Source organism: Apteryx mantelli, chromosome 4 (assembly GCF_036417845.1).
Source record: "Apteryx mantelli isolate bAptMan1 chromosome 4, bAptMan1.hap1, whole genome shotgun sequence".
NCBI lineage: Eukaryota > Metazoa > Chordata > Aves > Apterygiformes > Apterygidae > Apteryx > Apteryx mantelli.
This window is the reverse complement of record NC_089981.1, coordinates 22,284,428-22,297,776: the sequence shown is the minus strand read 5'-3', so window position 1 is coordinate 22,297,776 and position 13,349 is coordinate 22,284,428. Positions and strand designations below refer to the sequence as shown.

Sequence of the window (13,349 nt, the reverse complement as noted above, 5' to 3'; positions counted from 1 at the left end):
GTATTCTTTTGGAGAGAAAGATTTCAGCCACAGTGACAAAGCACGAAGTGTTTCCAAGCTCCAACCTCAAAACGATAATTCCTGCAACTCCTGGATGGAGCAACTGGAATCCTGGAAGGAGGCAGCAGAGGCAAAGGAAGCAACGGAAAGCAAAACCTGTGCTGGAGGAAGGAACAATTCCTAATTTTGAAAAGTCTCTCACGTATTTTCTGAGAAAGACAGAGAGGCAGAAATTCAGTGCATAGAAGGCGCCAGAATTGTATCTAAAGTTTTTCTAGAGCAATGAAACATCCCTATAGTGTCAATAGTGAAAAAAAACGGAGATGCCAGTTCATGGCTTTTTTCAGGATTACCATTTCACCAGGACCGCAAGCGGAGACGTATTCCTTCCTTAGAAAGGGGACATTTTTTCCTCGGCAATTGTTAGTCAACCTTTCTCCATGAATGATCTACCCCAAACCTACCTAATAAACGGAGACTGGAGCGGGAGAAGGGATACACCTCATAACCGGCATACACCAGCACGTTCAAGAATACAGACTGACAATAACACGGTAACGGCGTGCCAGGTCCTCAGCGGAGAAGGATTCAAGGGATACAAATGGAAGCGGTAAACAAAGCACAGAGAGGATTTCAGTGAAGCTTATTTCAACTTGCTGCGCCGCGTCTTTGCCTCCGATGTGAACTGGAGAGCTTCCCGCTGCATGGGAGCGGCGATTTCACCTGCCCCAAGAGATTTACCGCCGTGTCAGTCAGGAACAGCGGGTCGTGTACAGCCCTGGTCTCAGCGCCCCGTGGAAAGGAGCGCCCGCAGAGGCGGCAGCCCAGCGACAGCGGGGGAGCGTCGCTTGCTGTTTGTACAATACATGTTGCTACAACGAATGGATCCGTGCACATACCAAATTGTTCCCAGGTCCCTTTATGTGAAACGATCAGCCAAAAAGCTCCCAGAGCCTCCTTTATTGCACCAGATTCCTACTGCTGCACGGCTTGGGTCCTGCGACCATCAGAAAAGTACTTGTGCGGTGTAAGAGTGAAAGTCTTACGGACGGGCGCCACAGAGTGACCCAGGAATAAACAACAAAACAGTGTCTAGTTTTTCACACCTAAAGATGCTCCAGGACATCCTTTGGCAGTGGCTATATATATATATATATATATATATATATATATACACACACACACACACACACATATACATATATATATATACACACACATGATGCACTAGACCATTTCTGGGTTATGTATTTTAGGTTGCAAAGTCACCCTAAAGCAACCTAAAGTATTCTGCACGAATATAACAAGCACAGAGCAGACGGCGGATGTGCTAAAACGCTGGCCTTCAAGGATGGGAGCGCGTAACAGATTGCGAGTGGCGATGGAAGTCAACTCACATCCAGAGTTCCAGTTATTTTGCTAACGAAAACAGTATCAAACATGTCACCTCAGCTCCCTCCCGTGCTGCCACAAATGGATTAGTAAAAAGATTTATTCAGACATTTAAGTAAACAATTTGTGCTACAACCCCGGATAAATGTGGCTTACAAAACAGGAGTGCACATTTGCTGTTGGCCCACATGACTGCAGTCTGTGCCGCTACAAACCTGACAGAGGCGACGTGGCGTACGGGATATAACTTAAGGCCAGTTTGTAGAGGAGCTGTGGAAAAAGGTAGTGCAATAAAACAGCCACACATAACCACAGCCAAGAGCGCAGTTTCCACGGGGGTGGTTTAAAAATTGTTTTTAAAGGACAGTCTAGATGGTTTTTGAAAACTCAAGTGGTCCCCTTACAAACTGGAGCTCCATTTTATTAACTACAAGAGCTATCATAGATCCATCTAACCCCGGACCTACCTTCATAACGACCAAGGGAATACCGGTGAATACCGAGGGACTAAAGAGCATCGACAATGTCATAGAAATGTTTTCTACTAAGAAGACCTAGTGAAAAATCTAGACCCTCAATACTACTATGCATGGTGATGTGTGATACACTTCCAAGGAGCCTTGTGTCCTTGCTGCTACCACAGAAAACAGCCAGAAATTCACAGCAACAGCAACAATAATCCCAGAAATTATGGCACAGATCCAGACACTACTGGGAGACCCCAAAATAGATTGATGGAAGGCCCAGGAAAAAAAATGAACGTTGTCTCTTGGTCCCACTAACAACTGAGTTCACTGCATGAGTTACAACAGTATATAGCTTTATTTTGTGTGCACTTTCACAGCAGGGTAGGAAGAGCACAAAGCCTTGAGATCTAAGCACGCCTTCAGAAGGTCCGAGAGCCACCAGACTGTCTGAGGCCCACCAGCCACCGGAGGAGCCTTCCCAAGCGCAGCAGCACAAGAGGTAGCTGGTCTTGGTGCTCGTCCAGAAGCGAGTGAGGGTGCTCATTCAGAACCCAACTCTCTATTCTTCACGCGGTGTCGACAGCAAGGACTAAGCAACTGCTACTTAAAGAAAGGAGTTCAAGCTGAAGGTTTTATTGGGCTTTGGGGAATCTTTCTGCTCACCAGGGAAAAACCACGCTATCCATTGCAGGAAGTGGCTGAATGAAATTCTCTGGTCTACATTATGTCTTGCAGGAGGCCAGAGCAGACAACAGAAGTAGTCCCTTCTCATCTTAGCAATCTATGGAGTAGAAGTAGGAATATTTTAAAGTAATAAAAGTTGTTTTTATAAAGAGCTTTTTAACATGCTAAGGAAGAAATCAGTAAACCAGAGAAAGATGTAGGTCCATTTTTTATTTTTAGCAAAACAATAAAAATAGGATGTTTGGTGCTTTAGCTGAATTTGGCCAAGAATGCAAATAGTCTTTGTGCTGCGTCTCTGCCTCAAAACCTTTCTAATCACGTTCTGTTTTCCAAACTGACCAAATGTCCACTTTGAAAATCCTCCAGCAGACCAGGAGCCTGAGAAGGAATCTGCGGCACCTCTCCCCTCCACTCTAGGGAAGGAGGTGGTACAAAAAAAAGCTGTACAGGTCTATTCTGAAGCCACTATCTGATTTTGCCCCAGCAGCCATCAGCTACTCTCTTTCCTTAAACTCTCCCTCCTACTGCTGTTGCATAGTTTAAGCTACAACAACAGTGAGCAACAACAACAAAATCTCTTTCATTTCATATAGCCAATATTCAAAGCAGGGAAAACTTCCAAGTCACAGTTCCAAGACTGACATGCAAAATTTCAAAAGGCTCAAAGTGGCCCCTGGAAAAAACTAGACCAGACTTTAAAATCACATAAATGAATCCATCTTAGTATCACCCAAATCAAAAGGGAGCAAACAAACGATGCTCCCTCCCTTTCCTCTGCTCCACTCTGCCTCTCGGATTCAGGGCTGTCTGACAGGAACACACAGAGCATTGCTTTTCTAAGCCTTGCTGGCCAGGAGGAGATTGCCAGGACGTTATATTGGCAAACCCCCTAGCGGAGGAACAACTAATACTAGCAAAAGCACTCTTGCCATTACAGCTTACACGTGTCCTCTGAACAAAACAAGCTTTCCTGGCAAAAGCACAACTTTGCCGGAGTAACTGCAGCTACACGACAGCTGTGTAATCCCACCTTAGGCCTGCCACATATTCCTTCATTAAGTCAATGAGATTTTTGCTCCAAAGTGCTAAGTCTGTTTTAAATAGGGGTTTTCGGTTCTTTAATTCTAAGTAGTCCGCCCTGCGCCTGCTGTCTGATAACTCCTGTTGGCAACGGTGACAAAGAAAAGCCACGTCCAGAAAAACAAGGTGAACTTCACAAGGAAGAATCAAGTGAGAACTGGCATCTACATGAAGGACCGGTGCTTGCCTTGTTTTCCCTTGCCCTGAGCAGAGCTCTCCTTGTTCTCCAAGTCCCAGACTAAGTCCTGTTAGGCACACTGGGAAGACTGCTATCCATCCGAACGGAGCGGGAGCAGCCGCTTTGTGGTTTCACCAACAGGGTCAATTCCAGGGGCAAGGAACTGAAGGTGGAAGTCAAGGAGGTGCACCTCTGCCGTCTGATGAGAAGTTACACCCAGAGGCCCCTGCGGTATCAAAGTCCGCTGCAATGGAGCCAGGAAAGATGCACAGAAAACCGAAAGTCCCTCCCTGAACACCCGATGCAACAAACAGGTGAGAGAAACAAGTTCGCATGGGTTGCAGGAGGAGGAAGGGCATTAAATAAGAACCAACACAGATTAATCAGCATGCACAATTAATGTGTATAACAAACAAAATCAGGGCTAGTAAATCGGCACTACGCAGTAAATGACATCCAATGACATCTGATGACAGTAAATTCTCACTGTCATCTGATGTAGTGTTCACAGGCCTCATAGCAGTGATATCTCAAAAAGCAAGTTACAAAATACCATCGGGGGGAAAGGGAGCTTTATTAAGGGGGATTTTCCCATAGAGGACCAATTGGGGTAAAAGCATGAAGATGCTTGCGAGAAGAGCAAATTATTGAGCATGGCACAATGCGTAGAGCAGAAACAAGGGTAGGCAAAGTAATAATATAGTGAAAGCTAGTATAGATCAAGCTGACCCGGATTCAGAGCCGCATGTAGGAGCACATAGCTCAGAGGAACTACAAGAATAAGATGACATAGAGCAATGGCTGTTGCCACACTATTTTGAGTGCACTTGAGAAGGAACAAAAATACCATGGCCAAGGTAAGAATAAAAAGGACTCTATGAGCAATCTGAAACAGTAAGCAGAAAAAAAACCCTCGAAACTCTTGAACGACCATAAGAAAGACATTACAAGATAAGGTCATTTGGGTCTTTTGTCCTTGTATAGCAACCTTCTGTCTCACCCAAATTACTGTTTCAAATGTATGGCATCTTTAGAACAAGTCTCATTCAGCTGTTCTGAATCATATTTAATTATTAGGCTTTGCATGCATTTGCACTCAAAGCAGGTTGGGAGGGTTTTTTTGGAGGGTGTTAGTTTTTCTGCTGAAGAAAGATTTAAGATGCGTTACAGTATGACAGTCTAATTACAGACTGCAACTTCAGTTTCATTTACATCTGTAGCATCTTGTGATGTTTAACATTTCCTGGAGAAACAATTACAGGACAGTACTAAGAAACACAATTTACTGTCTGCAATCACACGCATGCAGAAGTCAGTCCAACCGACTCCACATTTCATTTTTGATCTAGCAGTGCTCACTTCATTAATACCAGAGAAAAGTGTCTTTATATATCTTATATAAATGCTTTATGTTACTCATATAGTATCTTAACTGATTTGCTATCTTAGCCAGAAGTTGGGTTCAAAATAAATATACAAATAAATTGCGCAGCAGTATTTATCATGTTTACAACAGCAGTGCCTGGAGACAGAGACTGCAGCTTTAGTTTCCTAGATAGTCTATGGGTACAGAGTTGCAAACAACCCCCGGCCAAAACATTCGCATTCAAGGGAAAGGCCCAAAGAGGGCAAAAAGGATATAATACACGAGCAGAGTCAGCTATGAGACGGCAGCAAATGTACTGGTTACTCTGACACAGATCATAGCTCCCAGAAGGAGCAATCACGCGTAAGAGCCAAGCACTGGCTGGCTTTCAAAAATCTTCAAATGAAGATACAGAGGAGGAGGAGGAGGAAGAAGAATGATGGAAATGATCTCACTCGCCTTTTGCCTTCCTCTGTATAGTTTGTAGTATTGACTGCAGCGGATTTAATGCCTGTCACTGTCCAGAAGAGGGAATAATGTTTGTAGCCATCTTGCACATTGCTTCAAGAGGGCCACTTTCTCCGCAAATGCAACATGCCATGTTATGTGGGTTTACCCATTGGCGGCTTTCCTCAGTCCTCTGTACTAACGGAGAGCCTGAATAAGACACGGTGGTTACACTTGATAGCAAATCCTGTAAGGTTAGAAGTTCAAACCCTGCTGATATTCACACTAAAGAGCACATCAGCATAACAGCAAACCCACCTAAAGCTACAAAGCTCCTCTTTGTCACGAGTAACGGAAGCAGAAACCGGCCCATAGAGAGCAATTTGAAGACCGTACCTAAGCCACAGTCAACTCAAAGGCAATTTTTCCCCCCTCTACTAAAAGCCCTCCTTGCCTGGTTTCCTGAGGAAAAGAAGATGATGAGATTGAACTGTGTTGGCTGAGCAACGCACAAATAACTAGCGAGTCCATTTGTCAATGTCAGCCGGATTTGACAGGCACGTACCCTTTCAAAGTCATTAACTTCATAAAGGTTTTCAGAAGATACGCGTTTAGGTAGTGAATGTAGCCCTTAGCAATGCCTTCCCCGGGAGACAAGGCTACAGCGTGATCCCAACCCCTGTTAGGCCTCAGAATCCACACAGGAAAGCACCAGTATGAATGGCACCACGATAGGAAAAGCTCTAATTGGTGCCCACATAAATCAGACATCAGATAATACAATCGTCTCTCTCTCTCACTTGGATATCCGGTCTCAACAGATCCACTTCTCATGGAAATGTCATTTTTTGAAGTGTGTAATTCCCATATCAAATGACTCTCCTCTCTTTAAAAGCAATGCTCCTTAAAAATACATCTTCAGAGAGGCCTCACAAAGTCAGAGGCAGAGATAAGATGTCAGTCAGAGACAGAGCAGCTTCTGGAGGAGGCAAATACGAAGGAGAAGCAGAGAGAGCAAGGCTGGTAGAGAAAATGACGCCCTGGGCTAAACCTCCCTTGCATTAATTGCACAGGAGTAAAACCGATATTGCCGTTTGATCAAGTTTTTGGTTGTCATAAACTACCCACCTGCTCTACGTATGAAAACAGACCGCCTGTTTCATTTCTCACCAGACTGTCTTCTCAAAGCGCCAGCCAAGCCAGAGACGCGTGCCTGCCCGTCCCGCAGAGCGGCGCGCGGCAGCTCTGCCCGACGGCTCAGCGCAGGAGCAGCTGCAGCCCCTGCCCGGCTGCAGGAGAACTTGCACAAATGCAACGATGAACCAATGGACCTGCTTCTAAAACAGCTCACCGCCGTGCGTACGGCTTCCCCAACCTAGCCTGAAGTTTCCAGGGTTTTCTGCAACCTCCTTCCTATTTTTGAGGAGCTGACAGGTTAAATCAGGGCATGTCATATATTCTCGGTTACGATTTTAGTGTTCCAGCAGCAATAATCTATTTTGTGCCGCAGGAGGGTGGATAAAGCCAGGAGGTCTGAGCTGCAGCAACCAGAATAAAAGAAATTTCTCAGCCATGTTAGCAATCTGTTGCTAATTTTTTTCCACCAACTTAAAACTGCAGCCAAGTACAACTATGAAATGATTGCTGTCCTCAGCCACTAACATGCTGTGGAGCTTCTAGCTGGCCATCAATCTCATTCGCTTGACCGGTGAAGGATGGAGGACGTAGATGGAGGACAATTCAACAAAATCAGCTGCTTCTCTCCCAAAATTTCCCAGCTTTAGGAATAAGCAGGTGCTCAGCTAATGTCTCTCCTCCTAAGCTAATAAGGTCAGAGAGTTTCCCAATGAGGTATAAAGAAGCAGAGACACCTCTCTACCTCCACCCTCTGGCCAAATAACTGCTCACCAACCATCCAATACCCCACGGTGCATTTTCACATCAAGCTGTTCCTTTTTCCGGCTCCTCAGAGTACAGACTGCCCTGCACACCGAGACTCTCACAGCCTGCCAGATATTATACCCATAGGTGCAGTTCTTAATAAAACATACCTGTGACACTCAAGTCGAAGAGCAAGGAAGGAAAATTATCCCTGGAAGGTCTCATTACTCCCCTCCTCCTTTCCAATTACACCCAAGTAATAACGATTGACTGCTGGCAGTGTCCCGAGCACACCAGGTCAGCCACACAGATTAGTGCAGCGCTTCCCAAACTGGGGTCCATGAACCATCAATGGTTGCAAGAGGTGCAGCTGGTCCCTGGAACCAGATTAAACAGTAAATTTCCACCATCTCTATCATATTCTCAGTAAAATATTTGGTGGCAAGGGCACAAGGAAGCTCACAGGGAGTTGTGCTTAAGAACCAGCAGGTCACTGCTCGGCCCGCCTCGCCGTGCCACCGTTGGCAGCACGGGGGGCAATTCAGCATCCTGTGCCTTCCTGGAGGCATCAGAGCACGAAGCAAGCGGTGCACAGGCCAGAGGGCAGGGAGCACATGGAGAACCGCAGAGATGAGCTCCTGGGTATTTGCAGCATTGGCCAGGCACGCATCACATATTCTGAACTTTGCTTCCAGCTGGAATTTGCGTTCACCTGCATTTTTGTAAAGTAAGGCAGAGGTGCTTGGGTTTTTTCTAAACAGATACTAGCGCATAACATTCAGCAGCGCTACCTGCCCCTTCCTTGGCTCTGTGCTTCCAACCATTCCGGCCTTGCACCTTACGGCTCAGAGGCCAAGATACACTGAGATACTTCTCTGCCTCCTTTCTTTTTGTTGCTGTCTCCTCTCTATATGCCAGTCTTCTATAACATTGCTTTACAAATTGTGTATACTTTACTGTATTTTTCTGTTGGCTAGACTATTATCTCAAGGGTCAAACATCAGTATTCAACTCTTGGATGGGCAAATTTCCAGTAACCTAGCTAGTCTTCCCTAGCATAGCACTCTCTAAGGAAAGCAAGAGCTGCTGGAAACACAAGCGCAGTTCCATGCGTTTCCTTTTTCGAGTCTTAGTGGCTTGGGAGTTACAAGTTAAAGGAAGTAGGAATGCTGGCAAAAGCCAAGGGAGATTACGGAGATGACATTTTCCTTTCTATAGCACTCATATAGCCCTTAGGACATATCCTACCTTTTTTTAAATAAAAAGGAGAAGGTAAGCAGAGTCTTGAATTACAAGCACAGAAAGCAAATAGTTTGTTTTACTGACTGTCATAAAGAAACTGGATATTCTGAGGACAGAATGTGGAAAGCAAATATTGTTCTCCAGATATTTCACAGTGAAATACAAATATTTCATTATGAAATAAAAATATTCTGCGTTGTAATCAGCAGATCTTTAGGATCAGGAGATCTTTAGTTTCAGCAATTCAAACAAAAGAAAATTGAAGTCCATATAAACAAATGAAGTCAGGCAAATATTATGCGTCAGGTGACAGAAGTTATTTAGGTAGCTGACAGGCCAGTGCAGGGAGACAGTGCTTGCTGCCTGCAGCTGGCTGGGCTCCAGGAAACGACGCCGGAAGGGCAATTCCCACGGGAGCAGCTGCGCTGCCTTCCAGCCGCCCCCTGTCCACGTCCCCCTGCCTTAATGCCCTGGGGTGGCTGCAAACGCACCAGGAGCGATTTGAGCAGGACTCTTCAGGGAGGAAAGAGCTATTCTAGGGGACTACGACTGCCAGGTTTTCGCTGCACATTGGCGGCTCCTGGTGTGCTGCACCAGTGGAGGGATTCGGTAGCAACACTGCCAGGGCACCTCAGCCGCTGGCACCTGCAAAAGGGCTCTGCGCTCTCTCCAGCAGTGAGATAAGGGAGGAGAAATTTGCTCTATTTTCACAGGTTATATGACAGCTTGTTAAAATTTTACAGCATGAGTGCAGCACCTAATCCAATAAAGCTTGCCAGGAACATTTAAAATGAAGGTCTCTGGGATTTTGTTTCCCATAAATTCACCCGACTTATAATGAAGAGTCTTTTTCTCAGCACCGCAGCATCAATCCCCCTGGAGCTGCAAGGGGCTGAGGACTGCCACAACTTCGCCACCCCTCTGTGGGAAAGCGGGCTGACAGTGCTGGGGAACGGGCTGCGGAGATGCACTAAACCAGCTGGAGCCGATGAATAGGAACAGGAAGAAGAAAATGGAAACAGAATATACAGCAGAAACAACCTACAACAGGCATTTAATTCATTTAGTGCAATGACTGCTCTTTATACGTGGAAAAAAACTCTGCAGTTTTTACTTGGAGGTCAAAGCATGGAAAGACGCTGTTTCTCTTCCTACTTTCTAGGGTCTGTCACTAACCAGCTACCTAGTGAGGGGTGGGGGGCAAAGCAGGGTAAGACAGCAAAACTTTGGCGAGTATGTATTCAAAGAGAAATCCTGTCTTCCTACAGAGCCGCCTCTCCTTTCATTTCACAGCAAGTAGAAGATGACACAACTGACAATGACTTTAAAAACAAAACAGCAGCAGCAGCATCCTATCATCATTACCAGATTTCTGATCATTAGAAGTGGATTTTTTTCTGTTTTTCCTGAAGACAGGTCAGCTTAAACCACTACTTTTCAAAATAATTTCTTTTCAGTTGCTCTCTCCAGTGGGAGAAGCTGAAGAACTGCATGTATTATAACTACACGCTGTGCAAACCTCATTTGGACCTGATCATCATCAGTCATTCCTGCTGTGCAGGTAGTATGCGAAAAGGAAACAAAACAGAAATCGTGCTGCAGTATTTGACACCACCCATTTTCCCCTACTCACAGGCTTTAGTTCACTGAGAACCCAGCTGGCATATGGTTATCTCTCTTTACGGGACCCCTCCTTTTTCTCTCCCTCCAAGCATTTGAGAACAGCTTTCATGGTTTTAGGGGAAAGACAAAAACCCTTCCTTCTCTCTCAAAAGATTAAGGCTTTCCTAGTGAAAAGCACACCGAAGAGATACTGTTGTGTGCAGTTTTCCCTTTGTAAAGATGCACACGTTACTTGCAGTAGTACGCTGGTCTTAGTGCATGCGTCTGCTTGGTGGAAGACGAGTATTACAAAAGGAACGAGAAGGTGGCGAATACCCTTTGTGGCAGAGACCTGCACAGCTCTGAAAGGAGCTGCTCACGCCAGCAGCCTATTGGATTTCTGTAGCACGTACTTCAACTCGCTGACTGTGCTATAATCTCCGTCAGGGACGGCCAGGAGGGGCACAAGGCTTAAAAGGGCAATAAAGCTAGCGACTCTATATTTTTCCAAAAGCTTTAGCATAAGCTGGGGTTAATATTAGAGGATATTTAGGAACCCAGAAGCAACCCAAGTCAGAGCTGGAAGACAGTCCTACCAAGACACTTTCTACCAGCTTATCTAGGGCTTGAAGAGGGCACCCTCCTCGCATTTCATAGCTCTAGGCAGCACCACGCCGACTCAGGGACCTGCGTTAGCTAGCCACCTCCTGACTCCTCAGTTCGACTCGGGGCAGCAGAAGTTGCCCACGCTTTCTGCTTCCTGGTGCACCAGCACTGCAGCACGCCTGGCTTCCAGCAGCTGTACAGGAGCGCACGCTAGGGAAGGGCTCTTCAGCCTCGCCCTCACGACCTCCGTGCGCCGCTGCCAACTTGTGAGAGCGCGGAGAATAGGTAATAAGAAAACGCTCAAATCTAATTGCAGTCCCACCCCTCTTCCTAAGTGCCAGAGCAGAAGCGGTGGCACTTCACAACACTCCTATTCCCCTCTGCATGCTAATAAGTCACTCTGGAAGAGCCCGGCGTTTAAAGGCACCTCCTAAAGACCCAACAACAGACCCTCCTACACGAGTCTGGATGGGCTACTTTGAACTTGAATTCACCTCCTTGCCTATTCTAGCAATTGCGCTACTCCACTTTTTACGAGACTAACAGCATTTGTAACCTGTTCCCCTCGCCGAGCTCCTTCCGTCTCCTTCCACAACCCACGCGCTCATTCACGGCAGCGCGGCGCCCAACCACCCTGCTTCGCCGGCCGCCTCATTCATCAGAACGGTGACGTAGAGACGCACGCCCCCCCGGCCCGTCCGGGTGTCCTGCTGACACGCGCATGCCTCGCAGTGCCTTGAGAAGCTCTTACACAGAGTAACAGCCCCCGAAGAAGTGAGGCAGCCTCTGCTCTGCCTTTCCCTTCAGCGCCAGGTCTTCAGGAGCGAGTGGCACCACCAGGACCAACACCGACTGGGACAGAGAAGGATCACCCAGAGAGTCCCGATACCGGCTTTAACGTTACAACATGCTGAGCGTGCCCCCCCCCCGAAACAGCAATGCCCTCTATAAACAATCTCTTTTGCCTGTACCCTAGTTTTGAAACAGTGCTGAAGAGCAGGCAATGAGAGGACGAAGGAAACACCCCCGACAGCTCGTCCACACAAATTAAGTGTGGCCTAAACCCCACCTTGCCCCAGTTCCCGAGATGTAAGTTTAAAAGCAGCAGCAAGTTCACCTTCCATCTTAGCAAGCAAGCAGAGGCCAATGCAGCCAGCTCACCATTTCACACGTGTACTCACCCAGAAGAGAAGGTTGAAGACAAACATTAGGTACTTGATACACTGCAGGCAGTTGTGAGCCATGCTGCACCTCTTCAGCTCTAGGAGAAAAATAAACGAGAGATCCAGGTAAAAGACAACGTACTTGTTTCCCTTGGGGGACGTGTACTTAGCCTTGGTGGCCTTAGGGCCCGGGTTGGTGTGGAATCCGAAAAAAGAGTTGCTGGCAGCCCCAAACTGGCCGCCGTACATGCTGCTGTAGCGGCGGAAGGCGCCATGGGGGAAACTGTAATCCTTGCTGTCCAGCGAGGGGCTCCGGTGGTACGTGGACTCGTCGGTGCTGGACCTGCGCATGGTGCCGGCCGGCGGCCCCGCTGCGGCTGCGGCGACGGTCGAGCGTCGGGGCGGAGGGCACAAGGTCTTCGGCTTCCTTCCTCCTCGCGGCCGCGAGTCCCCTAGCGCCGTGCACCGGCCGCTCCGCTGTCTGCCATGCTGCCGAGGAGCGAGGCGCGCCGGCGGGCGGCAAAGTTGCCGAACTGGAGCCTGCTCAGCCAGGAGTTAGGCGGCAGCGTGCTTCCCAACGCGAGGGGCTTCCGCACGAGCGACCATGCCCCCCGGCCCCCCCGCTACCGGAGAAGACAAGCAGACAGAGAGGTATACTGTACCCAAAGCCGGGGGGGGGGGAACGGGAGCGCGCTCTCGCTCGGCTCGCAAATGCCATGCAAGCCCGGCTCCGCGCGCCGCGCGCCGGGGGGCGAGCGCCGCCGCCCAGCGGCTCAACCCGGCAGGCGGGCGGGCAGGCGAGCGGGCAGGCAGGCAGGCGGGCAGCTCCCGCCGCCCTTCCTCCCCTCCCCGCCCCGCCCCGCCCCGCCGCGCCCGGCCCGGCGATGCCCGCGCCCCGCTCAGCGAGCCGCGCAGCCCCCCCGCCGCGCCGCTGCCGCTCCGCCGAGCCGCCCACTCGCGCCGCCCCGCCGGCGCCGCGCTCCCGGCCCTCGCCCGCCCCCCCCCCCCGGCTCGCGGGCAGCGGCTCCCCAAAGAAACAGGAAAAACCGCTGCAACAACACGCGTCGGGGGGTTCGCGGGGCTCCGGGGGGGAGGGGGGGGGCACAACCCGCTCCGCTGCCCTGGCCTGCGGGCACACGCAGCATACCGAGTCGCGGTGCCACCGCACCGTCCCCCAGCGAGCTGCAGGGTGGGCGCCCTGCTCCCCTGAACGCAGCCGCCTCTGCACCCACGGATCACCT

At 48.7% G+C, this 13,349-nt stretch overlaps 1 protein-coding gene across 13 annotated transcripts in view; it reads right to left on the bottom strand.

The window, feature by feature from the left end:
* TSPAN4 (tetraspanin 4) overlaps positions 1-13,349 on the bottom strand; it is a 448,984-nt gene that overhangs the window by 189,370 nt on the left and 246,265 nt on the right. For 11 of the 13 annotated variants that reach the window (XM_067295983.1, XM_067295981.1, XM_067295979.1 and 8 more), the window contains one exon: positions 12,127-12,206. In XM_067295983.1, coding sequence (XP_067152084.1) covers positions 12,127-12,189 — 63 coding nt within the window. In that variant the 5' untranslated portion in view covers positions 12,190-12,206. Of the gene's footprint in view, positions 1-12,126; positions 12,460-13,349 lie in introns of those variants that run through there. The other 2 variants (XR_010884057.1, XM_067295977.1) reach the window with 1 other exon arrangement.